Genomic DNA, 26353 nt, shown 5'->3' on the forward strand with positions numbered 1-26353 from the left:
TGGGCGGCACTGATAGATGGCAATAACGGGCACTGGTGGGCAGCACTGATAGATGGCATTGGTGGGCAGCACTGATAGGGGGGCACCACTGGCAGGCTCTCTGAGCCCTGTTTGCCATCCCTGGTGGCCATGGTGGGCATCCCTGGTGGTCATGGGTGGGCATCCCTGGTGGCTCTAGTGGCATCCCCTCCCCCCAGGGCTGCACTGGTAATCAATGTTCTGATTACCAGCACAGACCCCCCCTGTGATCAGTGAGTAATTAGAAATACTCACTGATCACCCCGGCTGCAGAATGGATCCTCTGATCTTCTCCTCACTGACAGGATCTGTCAGGAGGAGAAGAGATCGAAGCCGTTATAACGGCTGTATTGACATTACATGACGGCTGTGATTGGTCACAGCCGTCATGTGATCAGGAGGGCCAATCACAGGGCCCTCCTGCCGAGTCTTGTTGCTCTGTGTCCTAGGGACACAGGCACATCGAGATCGCTCCGCTGCGCGTGCCTGCGGCGGCGCGATCTCTCTCCTTCTGAAGGACGTTCCGGAACGTCCATTCAGAAGGACGAGACTCCCACCCGGCCGTATATTTACAATGGCCCGGGTGGGAGGTGGTTAAAGACATAACCTCAGACATGAAATATGAAGCTTGGTAGTCCTAAACCTTGAGTCCTCTTAAGGTTCACATTTTATACTCCTGCCTGATTAATGGGTGTAAACGGCTGCTAGACAAGACCCCATCATGGGGTTGGGGGTAGTCTTATACGGCGAGTGTAGCCCAAAACCTATGTTCTAACTGGAAAATTAGGGGGTCATCTTATACGCCTAGTCGTCTTCTATGCTGGCATATATTGTATGTTCATGTAGTCAAAAAAAATATGTTTTGTGTACCAATCATAATATTCCTTTCTTTATTTACAGATGTGATCTCTTTATGTCCTGATGAACACAACTCCAATAAATATCCGATGCCTCTGCCTTGCGTGGATCTGCTCCTTACCATCTCGATAGATGGGACTTCCTTTGTAGTTGAACACCACTTTTAAAACAAAAAATGTCCTGACTGAGGTGTATAAAGCTGTGGAGCAGCAGGATGAATATACAAAATCTGGAGGAATCCCCCAAGAATGAGTATGACTCCCCCTTACTCTTTGACCACAGCAATGGAAATAAGGAGCAAAAGGCAAATTGTTCTGAATGTGAATGGAACATGAACTCTAATGATCCAGCATGGTGCATGTATCAGTCAGGTGGCGAGTCTGTTTCCCAAGGGGCTATTGGGCTGGAACTTGAGAGTACAATAGACTATTTGCATAAAAATTCTGATGAAATTTCAGCAGGCATAAGTCCTAACTACATTGGCACTATAGAGTTAGAAGAAACTATAGACTATGTTAATAAGCAAGAGCAGAGCTCCTTACCCCCAAGGAACCGTATTTGTTCACATCATGAAGTCCCTTGCTATTGCAGTCATTTCCAATATATGCACAACCTCCAGAATGTTGAACAGCCTATGCCTTACTTAAAGCACTCGTCTGACACCTGTTACAACAAACCTGAACAGGGGAGGACTCTTCCATCCACTGTAAATCAGAGAGATGATGCTTGTGGGAATCTTGTATCTGAGCAGGTGGAGACTGATTCACAATTCACTAAGCACAATGACTTGGAGACCCGCATCCGTTTGTTTTCATCATCTTGTGACACAAGCAGTGAAATGCGTATGAGGAAAAATAGCCTGATTTCTAGTGGCTCTGAAAAGCCAACAAGTACCTCATTATTAGAAAGCTCTCCATTACCCAACACTTCCACTGAGGTTTTTTCAACATCTGTAAAATGGCCGAACAATGTTCAGGATTGCTGTCAATCTGTTGAGCAATCCAATAAAGACTTGAATTATTTTGAAGTGCCTCCACACATCCCTAAAGATACCAAAGAAAGGGTGCTACTTAATAAAGGGCCTGAAGTTGCAAACCAGGTATCTGCCACTCATAGGGATGTAATTGCATGCAGTACACCAGAAGAGGGCGCTGAAAGGGTTATTAAAAATTGTGATTTTGGCACAGCCATGAAAATGAAGGATGATATCAACAAAAATAATGTGGGGTTTCTTCCAGCGACAGGCCACAAAGCCATTACCCATTCAAAAGATAATGACCTCGAAGCCAAAGACACGGATGGTATTCTTGTTAAAGACACTAATTCTTTTAATAGAACACAATCTTGTAGTTTAGAATCGAAAGACCTGTTAAATATCTCATGTGGGATTAACTGTGAAGACACATTTTTAGTAGCTAGTTCCAGTTCGCACACGGATGACAAGGCTTATACTTCCACTCCTTTACCAGAGTCCAAGAATATGACTTTTGCTGTGCCGTCATTAGGAGATTTGGGGCAAATTGAAATGGGGAAGAAATCTGAGAATGTCAAGGAACCTATGAAATTGAATGGTCTGGACAAAAAAACTGGCCCTGGGAATGTTACAACAAAACAAGTTGGTAAAAAGCTGCCCACTGTGACAAATGCTAAAGCCAAAAAACCCGAAGTTGTCAGTTTTCCCAAACCAAACTTCAAGAATGTAAAGGCAAAAGTGCTGTCCAGACCTGCGTTGTTGGGAAGGGATTGCCCCACACCGGTCTCTAAGGTGTCTCCCAGGTCACCACAGTCTGCATCGAATGCCTCATCACCTGTGGCATCTCCTAGAGCCGTATCTTCTACTGTCAGGCTTGTGAGAAAGAAATCTGCTCCCGATCAGGACCTGAAAGCAGAGGCAGCTATTGCTAAACTTCACAAACAACCAATTAATAAGCAGCTCTTCCCCAGCCAACATGCACATGCCCCAACCCATACAAAATATGCTTCAGGTAAAGTTCCCAGAACGGCTGTCTTAAAGCAGACTCAGGATGAGAACGAGAGAGCGAGTTCTTCAAATTCTACACGTTCATCTAGCTCGGCTGCTGCCCCAACCTGCACAGCCGGCTCCAAAGTGACTGAAAGCAAAGGGGACAAGGCGAAGCCTACTTCTAAGCCTGCTGCTGTGAATGGTGTACATATGGGGCCGGACACTATTAATCAGAATGGCATTGCTGATGGGGTCTATGAGAAATCTGAACCCCACAAGGAAGGCTTCACTTCTGCTGATATATTTTCCAGTATAGAGGTAAGTGTCATGTTACTTCTCTCCTGTCAGTAAAGCTTGTTTAAAATATACTTGGCATATGAAAGATTTGTCATGCGCACAGGTCTTTTATGCCCTGCGTGTTTTTATTTCATGCTCTGCTTCAGCTTCATCTAGAAAGTTTCTTGCTGTGTGCAAATTGTTACATTTCAGCATTCACCAATTGCTGCAATTCTAGGTGTAGCACTTGTTATAGAACGCTGATTTCTGTGCTTTATAGAACATTATGTAGTTGATGTTTACATTTACACATAAGGATCTCATTGCTGTGCAGTAGTAGTGGGCCCCTGCGTTGCACTCATGTAAACTTCCCTGATGACTGTAAGGATCAGATTTCAGACTGTCACTGCCAAAACCACACATTTCGCTGTAGTAGCCAAATAAACTCCAGATCGAGCAGCCCCAGCTCTGCTTTTATTTTTTTTATTATTACTTTCCTATTCTACAAATACATATATAGGGCTCATACTCATCCTGCTAGGGCCATACACTGCTCAGCTCTGCTAATTTCTTCAACTGATACAGCCAGGTGTTTTCTGATCAGCCTGTACAAATCAATGACAGACTGACACACTGGCTGCAGCTGTGCATATGCAATTGTACATGGAGTAGTTATCCATGATTGGCATGCTTTCTGCTTCCAGGAACACACATCACCCTCCCTGTGGGTATCTAAAAGCGCCATGTGCATGTGGACAGTGTCAGCATGTCATTCATTTGTACAAGCTTTCTATCCATGGCTATTTAAAATGATCTTTCTGGTCACTGTCACTAGAATACGCTGACCGGGGCAGTGATGGCCTTCATCAAGCCCTTAGAGCAGGGATCCTCAAACTACGGCCCTCCAGCTGTTTTGGAACTACACATCCCATGAGGCATTGTAAAACTCTGACATTCACAGACAGGACTAGGCATGATGGGAACAGTAGTTCCTGAACAACTGGAGGGCCATAGTTTGAAGACCTCTGCCTTAGAGCATCAGTCTCCAAACTGCAGCGTAGGGGCCAGATGCTGCCCTCTGCTTAAGTTTTTTTTTTTTTTTTGGCCCTTGTGCATTTCCCCCACTATTAGCAACAGTGCTTCATAGTTACGGACTCTGACAATAGGGCATGATGGTGCCCTATTACTCCCCATAGTACTAGTAATGGGGCTTTTTCTCCCACTGACCACAGTATACCCCCCTAATATTTGAAGGACCGTTAACTTGCCCTTTGTTTATAAAGCTTGGAGACCACTGCCTTTAGGTGTTGGTTGGTCTCTGGTTTTCCTTTTTATCAAATTATTATGGCTGCAGAAGGGGTCAGTCCACCATAAGAAATGAATTACTTGATGTGGTTTTCCTTTCTCAGGCTTTCTGGTGGTAATGTCTGCATGCCTGCCGAGTCTGTTGTTATGGATCCTTTCTCCTTTATGGATCCTTTTTCTCCTTTATGATTTAAAGTGTTATTAAACCCAGAATCCTGCATTCACTATATCTGGTTTCCCACAGTACACAGAAATGCAATTATTTTAGTAAATATAAACCACTAAATACCTTTTCCTATTAGCAGTGTATAGCGGTCTTATGACTTCTATTCATGTCTGGTTAAAGCTTGTAGGAGGGGTTTTCATTCTCCCCTGACTGTCCAATGAGGCTGCAGGACCCCCGATCCTCTGGACAGTGCTGATTGGCCCTGTGCTGATCGCATGCACTCTGCCAAGGGAAAAAAAAAATCTAGCAATACACACCAAGCTGAACATATGCAGAGTGTACCCAAGGCTCTGTCCTTTCAGGAGATGGGTTGGGGACTGTGGATGAAGGGGAGGAACAGAGAAGACCGGATCAAACTGCCTAATTACACAATGCAGAGGATTACCCTCTTAGGTTCCACAGTGAGTATGCCGAGCATGCTTTACTGCATAAACAGAATAATTTTACTGATGTGGATTCAGTAACACTTTAATGTCCGTGAGAAATCGGAATCCAACCGGTGATTCTGATTTGTTCACAGGGTTAACTAACCAGCAGGTGACACCTGTAACTAAAGTACCATTTATGAGTGCACTGGCCTCCTAAATCATTCAGCGTATATCAAACTTTGCCCAATTTGGCAAATAATAATGCAATAAAATAAAGCACTTTTTTTTTTTTTTTAATCTTACACTGATTTTACTAAATACAAGGTAATCTTGTTTCTGTGGCTTACAGCACTTTATACACGATTGTTGCTATTTTCATTGTTTTACTGCAATCCCAAGGTTTTTTCAGTTGTTTTAAGTTCTTTATGCTGCATCTTTAACTTAAAGCATGCAAAAGTAGAAGCATTTTGTTTTCTGTCAAATGAGTGTGACAGCATGTTTATGGTTTAGATTTCCCCTTAGGGAAAGTGCTTTAGATCTAAGTCTGAATGTCCTGTTCTACAGGCTTATATGTGATCTTTCAGCAAATCCTTTTTATTTATTTTTAAAAGATTCAACACAGAACATTTTTGAAATCCTCTGGTATTTTGTTAAATAAAGTTTCAGCATGTACTGAGAAATGCTTCAGATAAAATTTTACCATCTAGTTTGTGGAGTTGTATTTTTTGCAGTTGCCCTGTCTGACTTGTTACCTACTAGTAGCTGCAAAACAAACCTATTATCACTAATAGATGGCTCAGGTTTTTTTAATGGAATGGGTTGCTTAACCACTTAGGCCCCTTTCACACTTGTGCGACTTGTCCCGCGACTTGGGACTGCAAAGTCGTCATTCCATGATTTCCAATAAGTACTGTTCATATCTGTTCGATTTCAAGTCGCAACGACTTCGAAGTAGTCCTTGCACTACTTTTGAGACGATTTTAATGTGTTTTGAGGTTCATACATAGGCATTGCTTCAAGTCCAATCAAAATCACGGCAAAATCGTTCAACTTTTAGGCAGGCCTATTTCAGACACTTGTTTACAAGTTAAAATCTGTATTTTTTGCTCAAAAATGACTTGGTATTCCCAAACATTATATATTTTTTTTAGCAGAGACCCTGGAGAATAAAATGGAGATTGTTGCAACACTTTGTCACACCATATTTGCGCAGCATTCTTACAGACGCCATTTTTTGGGAAAAAAATACACTTTTTTGAATAAAAAAATAAAAACACAGTTAGCCCAATTTTGTTCTATAATGTAAAAGAGAATGTTACGCCAAGTAAATTAATACCTAACATGTAATGCTTCAAAATTGCGCACGCTCCTGCAATGGCGACACACGTTACTTAAAAATTTCCATAAGCGACGCTTTAAAAATATCTACAGGTAACAATTTAGTTGGTCTAGGGCTCAAATTATTTATCTCGCTCTAACGATCATGGTGATACCTCACGTGTGGTTTGAACACTGTATACATGTGGCAATGACTTGCGTATGCGTTGGCTTCTGCGCGGGAGCTCGGAAGCACGGGATGCTTTAAAATTTTTTTTTATTTTACTTTTTTTTTTTTTATTTATTTTTACTGTCCCTTTTTAATTTTTTTTTTAGTTCCTATTATAATGAATGTAAATTCCCTTGTTATAGAAATAAGCAGAACAGGTCCTCTTTAATGCGAGATCTGGGTTCAAAAAGACTCGGATCTCACATCTACACTTAAAAGCAAAAAAAGTCTCAGGTGTCTCAGGTGGAGGTGACTTTTGGGCGACAGGCTAGCAAAAAAGCACCCCCCCCCCGCCTTCCCCTGCCTCATTTGTCTCAGATCCTGAATCTGATTAGGCCTCTGTGGACGTGGGTCACCCTGCTGGGTCTGCAACCACGCGCCCGCAATCCTCGTGAGGATGATTTCTTCACGTCTGCGACCACACACGAAAAGGCACTGTTGGAAGCACTGATTAAGATGGAGGACGCAGCTGCAACAGAGGCGCAGGTTCCGTTAAACACTCACAAGCCATCTAGAGCAGCGAAGGGGTTTCCTTTCCCCACCTATTTTGACATAATTGTCACTAAAGTGTGGGGAGGACCAAAGCGCCCCCTTGGGATCCCTAAGCGTTTTACTAGGCGATACTCCTACGAGGAGTCCCTTATTAAGACGTGGACCCTCCGGTTTCCTTATTGGAAAAGGCGACCATGATTCTGTTTGAAGAGTCCCTAGCCTTTACGGATTTGGCTGACAGGAAGGTGGAGGCTGTGGCCTGCAATATGTACGCTCTGGCTGGTTTGGCACTGAGGTCGGTATTCACCATTACCCTGATGTCGCAAACTGAGCGAGTGAGCTAAGCTTTTACGCTGTGACCCAGAGGGAGAACAGCTCCCCTCTGCCTTTGCTTAGGTGGCTGATAAGCTGGTCCAGGGGCTGCAGTTTATCTGTGATGCCTCTTTGGATGCGGCTCCCCTAGTGGCTCAGCTTTCTGTTTTGTCAGTGGTCCTTCGGCGTTTCTTTTGTCTCAAATGCTGGTCTGCAGACAAGATTTCGAAAAAGGTCTTGAATGATCTTCCCTTTCAAGGAAATCGCCTGTTTGGAGCTACCCTGAATACCATCATAAAAGGTCTCCGGGGGGGGGGGGGGGTGGAGAGTACCTTTTTTTTCCGCAGGCTACTAAGGGCAAGGAGCCTCGTCGTAGATGTGGGCCTTGCTTTGCGGCTCATACGTTTTTTCATCCCTCTGGGCTCAAAGCCCTTCAGGGCTGCCTCCTGGAGGATCCAAACGAAATTGATTTGGCAAAACCAAGAGCGGGCTTCTCCAGACCTGTAAACAAGGCTCGTTCAGTATCTGGGGTGGGGAGTCGTCTTTGCTGGTTTCTGGACCCGTGGACTTCCCTAGTGCAAGACAAGTGGGTCCACAGTCATTTGGTCCAGCTACAAGATTGAATTTCGCTCTTGTCCCCCAGCAAGGTTCTTGCTTCCAACTTGCGCTTGTCCCTGGACTGCTTACAGTGTCTGTCTGGGGCTGTACAAGACCTGTTACACCAAGGGATGATTGTCCCGTTTCCGACTTTGGAACATTTTCAGGGTTTTACTCAAACCTGTTTACAGTTCCCAGGAAGGAAGGCAAAGTGTGTCCAATCCTGGACCTTAAGGCGCAGAACTGCTTCGCGCGGGTGCAAAAATTCAGAATGGAGTCCATTCACATGGTGGTGGCAGCCCTGCGTCTTATTTCCTCGCCTCTATCGACATCAAGGATGCCTACTTTCACAATCCAATATGTGCTCGTCACCAGTGCTTTCTCCGCTTTGCCGTGGGAGAGGCGCATTATCAGTTTGTGGCGTTCACTTTTTAGTCTCGCCTCTGCTCCTTGGGTCTAAACAAAAAGGGTTAGCCCTGGTACTAGCTTTTCTACGCCAACTGGGGATTGCGGTACTGGGCTACTTGGATGATCTTTCTGTGAGCGGAGTCTCCTCCTGCTCTGGTGGAAAACCTGAAGATCACAATACGAACTCTGCAGTATTTGTGTAAGAACCTACCGTAAAATCCATTTCTCTGAAGTCCATTGACAGATGCAGCACCCGCCCCTTTTGATATGAGGATGGATTTTGTGCCTCTTAACTGCTTACAACAAAACTGGTTTGCTGCAGCAGAGGGTGTGTGGGTTATCCCTATGGGGACAGCCCCGTCGGCGTGGAATTAATTTTTTCCTGCCTAGAACTACTCCTGCAGGGGGCAGCATAACCCAATGGCTAATGAAGATGGAGGCTGTGTCTGTCAATGGACTTCAGAGAAACGCATTTTACGGTAAGTTCTTACAAAAATCCAGTTTTTACGGTAAGTCAATTCATTTTTTACTTTCTGCTATAATAAAACCCATCAAAAAAATGTAAAAATCTAATTTCTAAATCAGTTTAGGCCAATATGTATTCTACTACAGGTTTTTTGTTAAAAAAAAAAAATCCAATAAACATATTTTGATTAGTTTGCACAAGTGTTATAGCGTCTACAAACTATGGGATACTTTTATGGAATTCTTTTTTTTTTTTTCACTAGTAATTGCAGTGATCAGTAGGGATGATCGAATGGTTCGGGTCGACCATCGGTTCGACCCGAACATTGGCTGTTCAAGGTTCGGCCGAATTTAGAACTTTTTGCTGAAAAAGTTCGGAATTCGGCAACCAGAACCAACCAAAATGCAATGGGTCAGGAAGTGGGCTTTAAAAGCCTGTGATTGTACCAGAACCATTAGTAAAAGCCAATTGAGGGGGCAGAAGAATGCTAGGAATGTGATTGGAGTGACTAGGGGGTCCCTAGGCCAATCATTAGTGAATACGACCCCCAGTATATAAGATAGCCCCGGCAAATTCCTAGCATTGTAATACAGGGACATGGAAGAGAGTGGAAGCAGTTCTGTTAATTTTGCTTCAAAAGTGTCATTTAGCATTTATTAGTGTGAGGAAAGGGATATCTAGTGTAGTTAGAGTGCTCTTTTACACTTTAGTTAGATGCAAAAAATTAGTTTCTGTAGGGAAAGTGTTAAGTGCCAGGGTGACCGTAATGTAGTGTAGGGTGAACGGACTCTGACTGCTATGGCAGGGTGACCAAACCCTTCCATATCAGGGTGACCGCTATAGAGAAAAGATTGTTTCTCTTATGTCACATTCAGAGCACTGATACACTGATGCTTCTCGCCGGTCAGCTTGCTTTTTGGCTGCAGGCGTTTATAGGGATTTTTTGAGGACATGTTTGGAGTCAGGCATGACATCTGAACATGTGTATAGGGGGTATATATACACACCCATGTATGTATATATACACCTGTACATATATAGGTGTGAAAGGAGCAGAACACTATACTTGCGCTAATTAAATAATTAACACCAATATGGCTCCGCTCCTATAACACCTATATATGTGTAAGTGTAAAATACATATAAGTGTGTGCGTACATATATACCCCTATGCAGAAGTTCAGATGTTTTGCCTGGCTCCAAAGAACCCAAAAAAATGCCCAAAAAACGCTAGCGCCAAAAAAAAAAATGCCCAGGTGTGTTGTTGCAGGCATTTTTTGGGGGTTTTTGGAGGCAGGCAAAACATCTGAACTTGTGTATAGTGGTATATATACACACATACTTGTATGTATTTTTACACTTACACATATATAGGTGTGAAAATAGCGGAGCCATATTCCTGTTCTATAAGTGACATAATACAAACAATCTTTTTTTATGGTTCTGGACATGCTACAGAGTTGAAACTTCACAGGTATACTTTTTAGACCCCCCCCCCCCCCCCCAGATACTAAATCCAAATTTTTTTTTTTTTTTTTAAATTTTTTCAATAATTGGCTCTTAATCAAAAATGACAATTTTTAAGAACTTTTTTTTTTTTTTTGTGTGATTAATAGTCCCTGGGGCATGACCCAGAACCCTAGGCACTTTTAAGGGGCATTTATTGGGTTTTAGGGCTTCAAAATGGTGTTTTTTGATTACTGATGTTCGGGTCCCATTAAATTCAATGGAGTTCTGAAATCCGGGCCGAACTTTCGGGAAGTTCGGATGTTCTGGCCGAACCGAGCTTTTGAAAAGTTTGATCATCCCTAGTGATCAGCAATTTTAATGGGACTTTGACATTGCATTGGACAAATCAGACACTTAAGTGACACTTTTTAGGGGCCAGTGACACCAATACAGTGATCGGTGCTAAAAAAATAATGCACTGTCACTTTTCTAATGACTCTGGCTGGGAAGGGGTTGGCACCAGAGGCAGGTTAAGGGTAAATATGTTCCTAGGGAGGGCTTTCTAACTTGAGGGGGGGAAGGGGGGTCTTTGGCTATGGGAAGACAGAGATCCATGTTCCTGCTCAGAAGAAACACATGATCTTTCTCCCCTACTAGCAGAACAACGGTCTGCCTTGTTTACATAGGCAGGCTGCTGTTCTACCTCTCTCAGGAACGATCCGTGGGTCTCGTCGGACATAGGGTCTGCCTGACCAGCTTATTTACTCCCGCTGTGTCTAGCGGGAACAGGTCGCTGGTGACACGTGTGCGCACTGCCGACCCGGAAGCACAAAATGACATGTAGCTACGGCCCCGCCGTCACTTCCGGGTCTGCAGCGTCATCCCTGCATGCCCAGAAGCTGTTTAGCAAGGTATGACGTGCCTGCACCGGAACTGACGTTGGGGCCGGTGCAGGTGCATTGATTCATGGGAGCGATGACGTTCAGCTCCCAGTAATCATTGCAAAGCGGAAGTGACAGCGCGGGCCGTGCGGCCGAGGGAGGAAGTGGAAGAGAGGTGAGTATTTTTTTTTCTGCAATTACAAGGTAAGTAAAAAAAATAAATAAATACTAACTACCCATTTCTTTTTCAGGTGAGCTATAGCAAGCGGATGGCCCAAAATCTACTATGTCGATTTTGTGGCCGGAACTCCGCTTTTAGGCTGTTAAAACCACTGCAACCTGATTTCAGACTGTAGTATTCTTTGTCAGTAATGGCTGGTTTTAAAGCTCTTTCCTACTTGTTTTAAATACGCAAAAACTCGAATGTCCATAGTATGGCACAGGTGCACTTTAGGCCTGTGAGAAGTCCTCCTTATTCTGGCTTCCAACAGATGAACTATAGTGTAGCGTAAAAGCTGGCCTATACATCTAAGCTGCACAAACCTTTCTGGTAGCTCTTATGTTGGGAGTCATAGTTAAAAGGTTGCAAGCTACCAATAGCTGATGTAGACAGTCACTGCTCTTGTGCACAGGTGCCATAGAAAGGTGACAGGTCATTGAACGCAGCAGTGAAAGGAGTAGTTCAGGGTTGTCCGCATACCTATGTTTTATCCCTCCAGGCAACAAGCTACACTGTGTGTGCAAACAATGGCTTGGAGGTCACAGCATGATCCCTGTAATGCTGGCTTCATAATGATGTCAAGTAGAGGATAGAAGGTATAAATAACCTTCCTCTGCTGCCTATTTGATCTCGCTCCCAAAACAAGTGACGTTAAATTTGAAGGATGCCATAACATGCTTCCAACTTGAAATAATTGCATCTTTTCTGCTTCAGCTAAGCTAATGAATCACAATTAGATTAGTTATGTAAATGTTGCCACCTCACAATTGTGGCAGTTGTAATCTGTTGTAAGTAACACTGTTTTAACCAAGTGTGATAAAAGTGAGAAGTAATTCGCGCAGATGGCATTTATTTATAAACTATGCTATACATTATATTCTACATAGCCCTGTTCTATATACTGCTGTATATTTATACTCCCCAGTGCTGTAATCTATACAGTAAAACCTTGGATTGCAAGCATAATTAGTTCCAGAAACATGCTTGTAATCCAAAGCTCAAAGCAAATTTCCCCATAAATAATGGAAACTCAGATGATTCGTTCCACAACCATTTATTTAGAAGTCCTTCAGTTTATAGTCCATATAAAAAGATTATAGCAATGTGATAGGTTGTGTAGCCATAAAATGTCCATTCACAAATGGCAGCCTCCACAAGGGGGGATTGGATGCAAAATCCAGCAGACGCTAGGGAGTATAAGGCATCATACATAAAATGTTTTTACAGCGGCTGTTTTTGGCGTCAGAGGTTTTTTCTGCAGCTAGTAAACTCCCAGCATTTTATCCTATGTGTCCATGCAACACACAGGCTGTTATCAGCATTTTTTTGCAGAGGCTTTTTCTGGCTGTTAAAAAAACAAAAAAAAAAAACAGAACTAGTGGGTTTTAGGAGGCGTTTTTCAGCTGTAAAAACGCTCTAACTCTGATAAAAGCTAAAAATTGCAGAAAAACACTACTATTCTGCATTTATCAACGTTTTTGAGTCATAAGCTTTTGTGGGAGTATAGTTTTGCTGAACAATGCTACAGCTGAAAAACAGTACTGCAAAAAAGCTGAAAAACGCCTGCTACAGCTTTCTACTGACGTTTTGATAACGTGCAGTGGGCATTAGGCCTAAAAGAGGTGCCTCTAAGACCCCGTTCATACTGGGGCGAACCGACTTTGCCGGGCGACCTGTGAAGTCGCAGGGCGGGCAGCTCGCTCTGCGACCTCGGAGCGGCCGACACGGACTTCATATAATTGAAGTCAATGCAGGTCACTCCGGGTCGCCCCAAAGAAGCTCCGGGACCCTTTTTCTAAGTCGGAGCGACTTGTGTCGCTCCTATTAGAACGGGGCCACAGCTTCTCTATGGCAGGCGACCAGGTCGCCTGACAGGTCGCCCCAGTGTGAACCGGCTCTAAATGTAGCAAGATGGTTACATTTAATTAGGGTACAACATTTAGCAACTCGCATCATTGATGAGGCATCCGGGGTAAAGCTGTCCACATGGACCATCCTCCACACCACCAGCTCTCACCGCTGTCCCCGGATCCTGCATACTTAGTTGTGCCTGTGACTTGTATATATCAAGACATCGCTTGTTTTATCAAGTCAAAATTTATATAAAAAAAAATGTTGCTAGTCTTGCAAAACACTCGCAGTCCAAGGCTTTACTTTCCATGACAATCCTCTCTATATACTGTGCAGTCAGCCTGTGTTGGTCAATGGAGGAGCAGCAACTCTTAGACATCCAAGATTGGCAGGGACAACAGGAGAGGTGCATGGCCTGAAGATGGACTGTGCATTTTCGGAGCCATGCAACCGTCCCTGCACACCTGTCAAACTTGTGTGTCCATAATAGCCACTGCTCCTCCATTGACTAACACAGGCTGTCTGGCACACTGTACGGGCCTCTACGCCCCATATTAATGATCCCTAACAATCTTCTGCCACTGGGTTTGAAATCCCTATACTGGTTTTCAGGCACAGATCTAAAAACCTGCGCTTAAGGGGGACAAAACCTGAGAACTGCTATTCTAAAACATGCCATTATATATAGTGTATCGGGAGGCACACATTCCTTTATCTTACACTTATTTTAAAAGAATAAGGGAAATCTAATGGATGTTTAGCCTAGTACACACAGGCCAAAGATCAGGTGGCATTCTGCAAATGTGTATGGCAGCTTGTGTCCAAAAGAAGCTTGCCGTTTGGCCGGCTTCTGACGGACGAGCATGCTGGGAAACCCAGCAACCGATCATTGCTCTCAGCCAATGGTCAACAATTTAGGAGAGAGGAGTGATAAATGATGATTCAATTCAAATGTTTACATTAAAAGCAAACAGCCTACATTTGGTTAGTAGATGTTCGTGAATGGCCGCAGCACCGGAAGGGTTCAGTAGTAATGGGGGTGGTGGATGTCTGTGTTTGATTTCCCTTTTTCTCTTAGCCAAGATGTGTGTGCCACCTTCCCTTTCCCCTGGGAACAGAGCCTTCAGGAGGCAGGCTGGCCCTGACAAGCTGCTCTGCAATGGAGGTGATTTCAGGGGGAGGAGAAAGTGGGTGGAGAGCCCAGAAGTCCCAGTCTTCTCTCCTCTCTGCTTTTTTCTATAAAGGTGACCAGAAGAAGCAGTTATTTGGGGCGGGGGGATTGGACTATGTAGTGGCAGAGATGTTGGCTGGTAGAAAGGTGCAGCATCTGAGGGTCTTGGTGTTCAGAGCTGAGAGGAAGGGAGGTTCAGAGTGAGTCATGGGTGTGGGGGTGGTAGGAGTGCTGGAGTGATGTCAGGGTGCAGTGTGGCCATGGGTTCTTTAAAGTGCATAACACCCAGGCCTCATGCACACCATAGTTGGGCATAAAAAATGCATAATTTTGTGTACTGTTGTGTGCGGTTTACACACGTATGTGCATAGCATACAATGTAATTTCATGAAACAACCCTTACACCCTCTGTAAAATACGTTGTACATGCATGCATGGGTACACACTGATGCAGAGATATACAGAGAGAACACATTCCTTTGTGTATGGCTGGCTGTACACCCTACCTGCAGCTCCCTGACCTTGGTATGGTGTAGGCTCCTGGACAGCATTTACATATTTGTCTCAGGCATGTAAGTGAAGGATAGTTTAGTTAGCACGGGGCCTCCTCCAGACCTATGTGTGGAGGTAATGTGCATTTTACCACAATAGTAACTCAGTGCTCTGTGTAGGGCATTGTAGTACCATTAAAAGGAAACTCCAGTCAAAAATGAAAATTTCCCTATTAATAGTATGTTAAATATCTTTTTTTTGATATTATTCATTTTCTGGCTAGCTGCTTGTGTAGCTTAGAAAGTCTTATCTAAGCTAGACAAACCGCTCCTTCCTGTTCTTCACCGACAACACTATCTCACTTTATCTGCATTTTTTAAAGCGGTCCTTCACTTCCTGGAAAGGTTGTCGGTCAGAGCCTCGTTTAGGCCAGCAGCTTCTAGAGAGAGAGGGGGGGGGGCGGGTTGTCACATGACCGGCACAATATATGAAAGAAATGAGGTACAAAGGAACATTTTTAAAAGTTTAGAAGGATACAGAGATTGATTTCTATTGCTCAATATGCCACTTTGAAAATCGGGGACTTTAAAAAGGTATCTGTACTACTGAGTGCAGCTTTGATCCAACTTTACACTCTCTGAATCAAAGTTGTATCAGTCGCACTCTAAATTGCATAACTTAAGAGTCACACAAAAACGTAGCCACAAGGCTGGAATGCGACTTTGGGATGGGACTTTAAAATGCAACCTTTAGACTCTCTAGATCAAAGTTGCATCAAAGTAGTGCAAGTACCTTTTCGAGGTCGCTGATTTTTCAAAGTCATATAGATGAGAAGGGAAGCCAATGAAATCAATGGGCTGTAACTTGTCATACGACTGTGTGTGTCCATGACAAGTCACACTAGTGGAAACAAAACTTTAGTCTGTTTCCTCTATTGCGATTTAGAATGTGACTGATCCAAATTTATACTCCCTGGATCAGAGTGGCATCAAAAGTTGCATCAAAGTAGTGCTGGTTCCTTTTCAAAGTTGCATAGATGGGAACGGGCGCCATTGAAATCAATGTGCTGTGAATGTCATACGACTGTGTGTCCAAAGTTGCATGACAAGTCACAGTAGTGGGAACGTAGTCTTAGTGTGGTTCCCTGTGCTATGATCATTGTAGACTGTGAGCTGAGACCCCCGAGCACTTCCAGCTACGCTGACAGTTCACTGGTGACTTATTCCTGGCCTCAGATGATCTGGGAAGATCCTCTCGCGTGTTCCTGGAAATAATTGTAGAAGGATTCATTCTACATTCATTCTACATTAGGGCTGCATTCACATCACAATTTCTGAATTCCAGTTGCAGTTGCTTTTTTGCGTGCGCTTTTTTTGATGCATTCTGGTGTATTTTTACCCTCAACACTGGTGTGAACTAGGGTCTATGAAATGCATGGAAAAAAATGTACATGCGGTTTTGATGCAGATTAAACACACTGCATCTGGTGTTCTCAATCTTTTTGGTGAAAATTGCCACGACCATGAGAAGCATTTCAAGGAACAGAATAAAGCTGGCTAGTTTTTTTTTATTCTCTACAACTAGTGAGCTGTGCTATGGTATTCTGACGGTGGGGACTCCTCCGCTGGTAGAATACACTGATCCGTGGTACTGGCTGTTGAGGGAGGTTTTCCAGCAGGACCGTTAAACAGAAGTCGGTCTATTGATCCCCTTCTGTGGAACTTGGAGGGCTACCAGATTTCAGCTATTATCTGCTAAACCACATGATTTTTCAATCTGTGTACCCAGCTTCAGATATGCAATGTAATAAAGAGCCTTCAGTTATCCAAAGTTATTATTGCCATTACTAAACATAGTAAAGGTTCTTTTTGTTATTTTAATAAGGGTGAAGTTCCTCTTTAAGTGCTGGTTCACACTGCCGCTACCACTAAAGTAGCGTCGCTTCCAGCGCGACTTTGACGCGATTTTGACGCGACCTAATCGCGAGGCAACTTTTTATTTGGCCAATCACAATCTGATGTCTTGTGACCTAATTTCCTTTTCCTGTGTTTTTTTTTTTACATATTTCCTTTTTCCCATGTGTGCAGTGTTGTGTGTCTCACATAGCTTTGTTTGTCTGTCCAGAAACGTAAAAAAAAAAAAAGAGCTTTTTTCCTATAATTTTTAAGAAGCACATGCCTCCAAAGACACCCAAAAAATGCCCGTAAAATGTCTGCAAGAAAAAAAGCCAGCCGCAGAGAAGCCGTATTCCTGAAAATATAGTAAAAATGCTGTTTTTTAGGGGTTCTGGACATGCTACAGAGCTGAAAATTGACAGGTACACTTTTTAGACCCCCCAGACACTAAATAAAAAAAATGACATGCCTGCCTAAAAAAATGCCCGCTAAATGCCTGCAAGAAAAAAAGACAGCTGGTAAGACACTACAAAAAATTATAAGAAAAATGATTTTTTTTTAGGGGTTCTGGACATGCTACATAGCTGAAACTTGACAGGGACACTTTTTTGACCCCCCAGACACTAAATCCAGAAAATGACATGCCTGCCTAAAAAAATGCCCGCTAAATGTCTGCAAGAAAAAAAGCCAGCCGCAGAGAAGCCGTATTCCTGAAAATATAGTAAAAATGCTGTTTTTTAGGGGTTCTGGACATGCTACAGAGCTGAAAATTGACAGGTACACTTTTTAGACCCCCCAGACACTAAATAAAAAAAATGACATGCCTGCCTAAAAAAATGCCCGCTAAATGCCTGCAAGAAAAAAAGACAGCTGGTAAGACACTACAAAAAATTATAAGAAAAATGATTTTTTTTTAGGGGTTCTGGACATGCTACATAGCTGAAACTTGACAGGGACACTTTTTTGACCCCCCAGACACTAAATCCAGAAAATGACATGCCTGCCTAAAAAAATGCCCGCTAAATGTCTGCAAGAAAAAAAGCCAGCCGCAGAGAAGCCGTATTCCTGAAAATATAGTAAAAATGCTGTTTTTTAGGGGTTCTGGACATGCTACAGAGCTGAAAATTGACAGGTACACTTTTTAGACCCCCCAGACACTAAATAAAAAAAATGACATGCCTGCCTAAAAAAATGCCCGCTAAATGCCTGCAAGAAAAAAAGACAGCTGGTAAGACACTACAAAAAATTAAAAGAAAAATGATTTTTTTTAAGGGTTCTGGACATGCTACAGAGCTGAAACTTGACAGGGACACTTTGTAGACCCCCCAGAAACGAAATCCAAAAAATGACATGCCTGCCTAAAAAAATGCCCGCTAAATGCCTGCAAGAAAAAAAGCCAGCCGCAGAGAAGCCGTATTCCTGAAAATATAGTAAAAATGCTGTTTTTTAGGGGTTCTGGACATGCTACAGAGCTGAAACTTGACAGGGACACTTTTTAGACCCCCCAGAAACGAAATCCCAAAAATGACATGCCTGCTTAAAAAAATGCCCGCTAAATGCCTGCAAGAAAAAAAGACAGCTGGTAAGACACTACAAAAAATTAAAAGAAAAATGATTTTTTTTAGGGGTTCTGGACATGCTACATAGCTGAAACTTGACAGGGACACTTTGTAGACCCCCCAGAAACGAAATCCAAAAAATGACATGCCTGCCTAAAAAAATGACCGCTGATGAATGCCTGCAAGTATAAAAGACAGCTGGTAAAGACACTACAAAAAATTAAAAGAAAAATGTTTTTTTTTTAGGGGTTCTGGACATGCTACAGAGCTGAAACTTGACAGGGACACTTTTTAGACCCCCCAGAAACGAAATCCAAAAAATGACATGCCTGCCTAAAAAAATGACCGCTAATGCCTGCAAGAAAATTATGCTCTTTTCTTGTTCACTGCCATTTTTTAGCAAAGTCGGATGACAAGTCGGATTACAGGTCGCTTCAATTAAGATAAGGAGGCGACTCCCATTGAAGTATATGGGACAGGTCGGATCACTGGTCGCCTGAAAGTAGTACAGGACCCTTTTCTGAAGTCGGAGCGACCTTAATAGCGGCAATTAAGACGGCACTGATTCATTTACATTGGTTTGGTCATGTCAAGCGACCTGGGGCGACACAAGTCGCCTCGTGAGTCGCCCTAGTGTGAATGGGGGCTAAGAGAGGACTTACAAAAATCGCAGACTGTATGTGCTTTCCATATGTTTTAAGAACTTCAGCTTATTAAATCTCAGCTGCCTCGCTTATAGCAAATATCTTTGGCATGATCAGATATGTGAGCAGGTTGAGCCATGCACAATCCCGTAGATGGTGGAATTTTTTTTCCTGCAATCGTGGGTTGCAGGAAAGAAATTTGTCCAATTTCCCCATCAACACAGTGCTGACGGCAATCCCTGCTGCCGATCAATTGCCTGCTCCTGATGGGGAAGCCGTCCCCACCAGGAGAAGACAGTGATAATCGCAATGGACTCTGGCAGGCAGGTTGTACCCAAGTTGATCGATGAACTTGGTACATTCAGCCTGCTGAACTGGCTAGGATTCGAACCGTCTACGAATGGGAGGTCCATACCCTTTAAAGTCTTACTAGAAAGTAATTTGGTCAGGAGCTTCTTAACCACTTACCGCATTCTAACGTACCGGTACGTCGGTACACTTTGCGGGGTTATAGCGGGATGATGCCTCTAGCTAGAGACATCATCCCGGTACCGTGGTTTGAAGCCGACGGTCGGCTTTCCGTCGGTAACGACCGATGTGGCTCGGGAGCCGCTCGATCGTTACCGGGGGGGCGGGAGGGGACGACTGGATGGAGTCCCGATGAATGCTGGAAACGGCATCGATCGGGTCTCCGATAACGTAACCCGGAGGCGCCGTCCATGACGTCACTTCCGGGTTACTGTGCTGCAAAAGGCGGCAGATTTGAAAAACGGCTGTATGCAAAAATGCCTTTTTCGGCGTTTTGCATACAGGGAAGTGTAGCTGTCACCGTTAGCTCGCGCACAAAAAAAAACGTATACGCAAGTCGACCCGCGAATGAAATCGCTGTTCAAACACCACATGTGAGGTATCGCCGCGATCGCCAGAGCGTGGGCAATAATTTAAAAAAAAGAGCTACACTCTACCTCTAAACTGGTAACCGTTAAATAAATTTAAAGCGTCGCAGATTGAGATCTCTATTGACCGTAGTTTGTCGCCATCCCACGGGGGGGCGCAATTTTAAACCGTAACATGTTGGGTATCTATTTACTCGGCGTGACATCTTTCACAATATACAAAAAAAAAATGGGCTAACTTTACTGTTTAGTATTTTTTAAATGCAGTGAAATGTGATTTTTTTTCAAATTTTTTCCAAAAAAATGGCGTTTTAAAGACCGCTGCGCAAATATCGCGTGACAAAAAATTTTGCAATGACCGACATTTTATTCTCCAGAGTCTTTGCTAAAAAAATATATATAATGTTTGGGGGTTCTAAGTAGTTTTCTAGGAAAAAATACTGGTTTTAACTTGTAAACAAAAAGTGTCCGAAATAGGGCTGGGGCTTAAGTGGTTAACTGCCTGTATTCAGCAGAGTGTTCTTAGTGGCTGAACTCAGGGTGAATTCAGTGCTCTGACATTAAAGGAAACTTGTGAGATGACCTTTCCTCTGCAAATGCTGGTTGCCTGGCTGTCATACGGTTTCCAGTTCCTTGAGTAACTGACTCATGGACATATAACCTTCCTGATCTGAATATAGGTTCCTGGTCAATGAGTAGGTAATGAAGCCAGATGGTTAGAATAACAGGTAGGTAGGATTTTCTGGAAATATGCTGTGACAGACCCCATGGTTCTTTCATAGTGGACACTTGGATTCAATACAATACTGTGCTTGTCGAATTGGTGAGTTGTAACTTGTAGTATGCCCTAGACTCTAGAGCCTTCTCTTGAACACATTTTGTGTATGGGATTGGTCATATTGCCTGTAGGGCAGATACTCTTTCCATACACCCCACACAAGTGAAAATATAAAGTCCCAGTTCACACTGGTGCGATGCGATAAATGATGCAAATCAGTGCTGGTTACCGCATCGTACCAGAATCGCACAGTGGTTCGCTCAGATCTGCGAATCGCTGGGGGTGTCAATGTACAGTTAATGACACCCCCAGATTGGATTGGATCGCGGTGCAGGAATCAGATCGCATAGGTGTGAACACCCATGCGATCCTATTCCAGTGAGAACCAAAAAAAGGGTCCTGCACCATTTTGTTGCAAATGCGATGCGATTTCAGCCATACATTTTGTTTGGCTGAAATTGCATCGCACAGACATTGCGTGTGCTCTGCACAGCAATGCGGTGAGAATCATATGTTACATAGTAGGTGAGGTTGAATAAAGACAATAGTCCATCCAGTTCAACCTGTGTAGGTGTGTGTGGCTGTACTCATCTCACATACCCCTGAATGTTCTGATCCTTGAGATGTAAGTCTAAGAGTCTTTTGAAAGCCACCATACTACCCGCAGAAACCACCTCTTGTGGTAGAGAATTCCACAATCTTGTAGCCCTAACAGTAAAGAACCCCCCACGTTGCCTGTGGTTAAAACGCTTCTCCTCTAATCGCATTGTATGCCCTCGAGTCCTCATGCAATCCCTTCGAATGAACAGCTTTTTTTCTAAGCTGGGATCCCCATTAAGATATTTATAAATTGCTATCATGTCCCCCCTCAGACGTCTCTTCTCCAGGGAGAATAAATCGAGCGATTGTAGACGCTCTTCATAGTCAAGGTCCTCCAATCCCCTAATTAGTTTAGTTGCCCTTCTCTGGACTCTCTCCAGCTCCAACACATCCCTCCTGAGGACTGGCGACCAGAACTGGACAGAATACTCCAGATGCGGTCGGACCAGAGTTTTATAAAGTGGATAGTCTTATCTCTTGTATACATCCCTTTCTTTATGCATGCTAATATTCTGCTGGCTTTGGCAGCTGCCGCTTGACATTGCATGCTGTTGCCTAATCTATCATCAACCAAGACTTCCAGATCCTTCTCCATTTTTGATTCCCCCAAGGGTTCCCCTCCTAACGTGTATTGTGTTTTTAGTCCCCAAGTGCAAAACCTTACACTTCTCCACATTAAACCTCATATGCCATGTCGTTGCCCACTCTGTAATTTTGTCCAGGTCATTCTGTAGGATATCTGCTTCATGCTGTGCAGTTATTGCCCTGGCCAATTTTGTGTCATCTGCAAAAACTGATAACGCACTACTGATCCCGTCCTCAATGCTGTTTATGAATAAATTGAACAAGGTTGGTCCCAGGACTGAGCCCTGGGGCACCCCGCTTACAATCTCAGACCAGTCTCAGTATGCGCTGTTTATTACCACCCTTTGGACACGGCCTTTTAGCCAGTTCCGTATCCAAGAGCAAACTCTGCTGTCGATACCTGCAGACCTTATTTTATAAATTAAGCGCTTGTGGGGAACTGTATCAAACGCCTTAGCGAAATCCAAGTACACCACATCCACTGGTCTGCCCCTATCTAGCTCACAGCTTACCTCCTCGTAGAATGCTAAGAGATTGGTTTGACAAGAACGCCCATTTGTAAACCCGTGCTGATTACTGCTGATGATGTTGTTGTCTTTAGCAAACTCTACGATATAGTCCCTTATCATCCCCTCCAGAAGTTTACATACTATTGATGTCAAACTGACAGGCCTATAATTTCCCGGGATATGCCTCTGGCCCTTTTTGAATATCGGAATCACGTTCGCTTTCTTCCAATCCCCTGGTACATCTCCTGTCCTAATACTGTCAGCAAAGATCAGGAACAGTGGTCTGGATATAACCTTACTAAGTTCCTTGAGTACTCTCGGATGTACGCCATCCGGGCCTGGTGATTTGTTTGTGTTAAGTTTATCCAGCCTTTCCCTGATTTCACCCTCTGTTAGCCATAGTGGCAAGTCCTGTGTATTACTACTAACCATACAGTCATGGTCAGTGTACCCCTCCGTTTCCTGTGTAAAGACTGACGAGAAAAAAGCATTCAGCACGGTTGCTTTTTCAGTGTCCTCTGTAACCATCCCCCCATCATCGCTAATTATGTGTGCAATATGCTCTGCCCTAGTTTTTTTGCTGTTGATATATTTAAAGAATTTCTTTGGGTTTTTTTTATTATCCTCCGCTATTTGTCTCTCAAAGTTGATTTTAGCCATTTTGATTTCGTGTTTACATTTCTTATTTGCCTCCTTGTATTGCTCGAAAGTCAATACAGTGCCCTCTGATTTATATTATATGTGATGTCTGACATTGCACCTGTGTGCACTTAAAGCTGGGAGCTTGTGGTAAGGCAGTCTAATGAAGTTATTACACAGCGAGTTGTGTATTTTGTAGGTTGCAGTCCAATCTAGCAAGACACCTAAAACCTCCGTGTTTGATTTGTAGTACTGGGTGACAAAATTCAAGAATAAAACTATGCAAGTGCTGTGATTGGGCAGCTTGGTCCAATTGTATTAAATATTTAAAACCTTTTACGGTTAGGATGCTCAACCAAATCTGATACATCTGCAGTATCAGAACTTTGATTTTGAGATACAAAGTCTGGCTGGTCAGTACAAATGTAGACATTGTGCCAGTTTACACTCACCAGCCATTTTATTAGATACAACTTGGTAGGTTGGACCCCCTTTTGCCTTCAGAAGTGCCTTAATTCTTCGTGGCCTAGATTCAACAAGGTGTTGGAAACATTCCTCAGAGATTTTGGTCCATATTGGCATGAAAGCATCACACAGTTGCTGCAGATTTGTCGGCTGCACATCCATGATGCAAATCTCTCGTTCCACCACATCCCAAAGGTGCTCTATTGGATTAACATCTGGTGACTATGGAGGCCATTGGAGTACAGTGACCTAATTGTCATTTTCAAGAAACCAGTGGTGAGATGATTTGAGCTTTGTGACATGGTGCATTATCCTGCTGGAAGGAGCCATCAGAAGATGGGTACACTGTAGTCATAAAGGGATGGACATGGTCAGTAACATAACTCAGGTAGGCTGTGGCATTTAAACAATGCTCAGTTGGTGCGAAGGAGCCCGATGTCTGCCAACAAATGTCCCCCACACTATTCTACCATCAGCCTGAACCGTTGATACAAGGCAGAATGGATCCATGCTTACGCCAAATTCTGACCCTACCATCTGAATGTCTCAGCTGAATTCTGGACTCTTCAGACCAGGCAACATTTTTCCATTCTTCAATTACCCAGTTTTGGTTGGTCTGCACGGATTGTAGCTGTAGTTTCCTGCCCTTCGCTCACAGGATTGGCACCAGGTGTGGTATTCTGCTGCTGTAGCCCATCTGCATCAAGGTTCGATGTGTTGTGCATTCAGAGATGGTATTCGACATACCTTGTTTGTAAGGAGTAGTTATTTGAGTTACTGTTGCCTTTCTATCATCTTATACCAGTCTGGCTATTTCCCCCTAGCATCAACAAGGCCTTTTTCCTCCACGCAACTGCTTCTCACTGGATATTTTCTCTTTTATTTTGGACCATTCTCTGTAAATTCTAGAGATGGTTGTGCATAAAAATAACAGTGGATCAGCAGTTTTTAAAATACTCAGACCATCCCTTCTGGCATCAACAACTATGCCACATTCAAAGTTACTTACATCCCCTCTTTCCCATTCTGATGCTCCGTTTGAACTTGAGCAAGTCGTCTTCACCATGTCTAGAAGCCTAAATGCATTGTTTCTGTGATTGGTGTACCTAAAAGTGGCCGATGTGTGTCCTATCCATTGTGGCCTGGGTCTGTCTATTCTAGATCTGAAGAGGTGGTTGTTTGCCTGGCTTTGCCGATCTTGGAAAATTCGACTTGCCCGGCTGTCTGACGTCTGTTGATGTAAATCTCTATGCATTTCCCAGCTTTAGTCACTGATCTGAAACCCAAGCATGCAGCAAGTGAAATCAGAACATTTGATCTGCGTACAAATTCTAGCTCTTGTGACAATTACTAAACCAGCCACCGTAAAGCTGCTATGATGGCAACAGATTATATACTTGGTTAAGGATTTACTTTTTTTTAAAAAAACTTGCACTACACTTTTTTTTTTTCTTATTGCCAGAGTTTTGCTTGCAGTTTGGACCAGGCTTGCTCAACCCATGTTCCCCGTGCCACATTGTGGCCCATGATCTCAAACCTATGGCTACACGCACAGCCTCCTTCAGGTGCACCCTGCTCTACTGAATTATTGCCATCCTCCATAATCCCAGGGGCTGTCATACAGAAGCCAACACGGCACGATTTCCTTCACACCCTGCCATGTGGAGAGGAGCCTTTAGGTAAATGGAATACATCTACAGGGAGTGCAGAATTATTAGGCAAATGAGTATTTTGACCACATCATCCTCTTTATGCATGTGGTCTTACTCCAAGCTGTATAGGCTCGAAAGCCTACTACCAATTAAGCATATTAGGTGATGTGCAACTCTGTAATGAGAAGGGGTGTGGTCTAATGACATCAACACCCTATATCAGGTGTGCATAATTATTAGGCAACTTCCTTTCCTTGGGCAAAATGGGCAAAATGGGTCAAAAGAAGGACTTGACAGGCTCAGAAAAGTCAAAAATAGTGAGATATCTTGCAGAGGGATGCAGCACTCTTAAAATTGCAAAGCTTCTGAAGCGTGATCATCGAACAATCAAGCATTTCATTCAAAATAGTCAACAGGGTCGCAAGAAGCGTGTGGATAAACCAAGGCGCAAAATAACAGCCCATGAACTGAGAAAAGTCAAGCGTGCAGCTGCCAAGATGCCACTTGCCACCAGTTTGGCCATATTTCAGAGCTGCAACATCACTGGATTGCCCAAAAGCACAAGGTGTGCAATACTCAGAGACATGGCCAAGGTAAGAAAGGCTGAAAGACGACCACTACTGAACAAGACACACAAGCTGAAACGTCAAGACTGGGCCAAGAAATATCTCAAGACTGATTTTTCAAAGGTTTTATGGACTGATGAAATGAGAGTGTGTCTTGATGGGCCAGATGGATGGGCCCGTGGCTGGATTGGTAAAGGGCAGAGAGCTCCAGTCCGACTCAGCAAGGTGGAGGTGGAGTACTGGTTTGGGCTGGTATCATCAAAGATGAGCTTGTGGGGCCTTTTCGGGTTGAGGATGGAGTCAAGCTCAACTCCCAGTCCTACTGTCAGTTTCTGGAAGACACCTTCTTCAAGCAGTGGTACAGGAAGAAGTCTGCATCTTTCAAGAAAAACATGATTTTCAAGCAGGACAATGCTCCATCACACGCGTCCAAGTACTCCACAGCGTGGCTGGCAAGAAAGGGTATAAAAGAAGAAAAGCTAATGACATGGCCTCCTTGTTCACCTGATCTGGACCCCATTGAGAACCTGTGGTCCATCATCAAATGTGAGATTTACAAGGAGGGAAAACAGTACACCTCTCTGAACAGTGTCTGGGAGGCTGTGGTTGCTGCTGCACGCAATGTTGATGGTGAACAGATCAAAACACTGACAGAATCCATGGATG

At 43.6% G+C, this 26353-nt stretch overlaps 1 protein-coding gene across 1 annotated transcript in view; it reads left to right on the plus strand.

Annotated features, from left to right (window-relative positions):
* Positions 1 to 1027: 1027 nt before the first annotated feature.
* The window catches only part of MTUS1 (microtubule associated scaffold protein 1), a 338112-nt gene continuing 312786 nt past the window's right edge, over positions 1028 to 26353 (plus strand). The window contains exon 1 of the mRNA XM_082249360.1: positions 1028 to 3157. Coding sequence (XP_082105486.1) covers positions 1091 to 3157 — 2067 coding nt within the window. The 5' untranslated portion in view covers positions 1028 to 1090. The remainder of the gene's footprint in view (positions 3158 to 26353) is intronic.

This window comes from Pelophylax lessonae, assembly GCF_965119305.1.
Source record: "Pelophylax lessonae genome assembly, chromosome: 1".
In the NCBI taxonomy this organism is placed as follows: domain Eukaryota; kingdom Metazoa; phylum Chordata; class Amphibia; order Anura; family Ranidae; genus Pelophylax; species Pelophylax lessonae.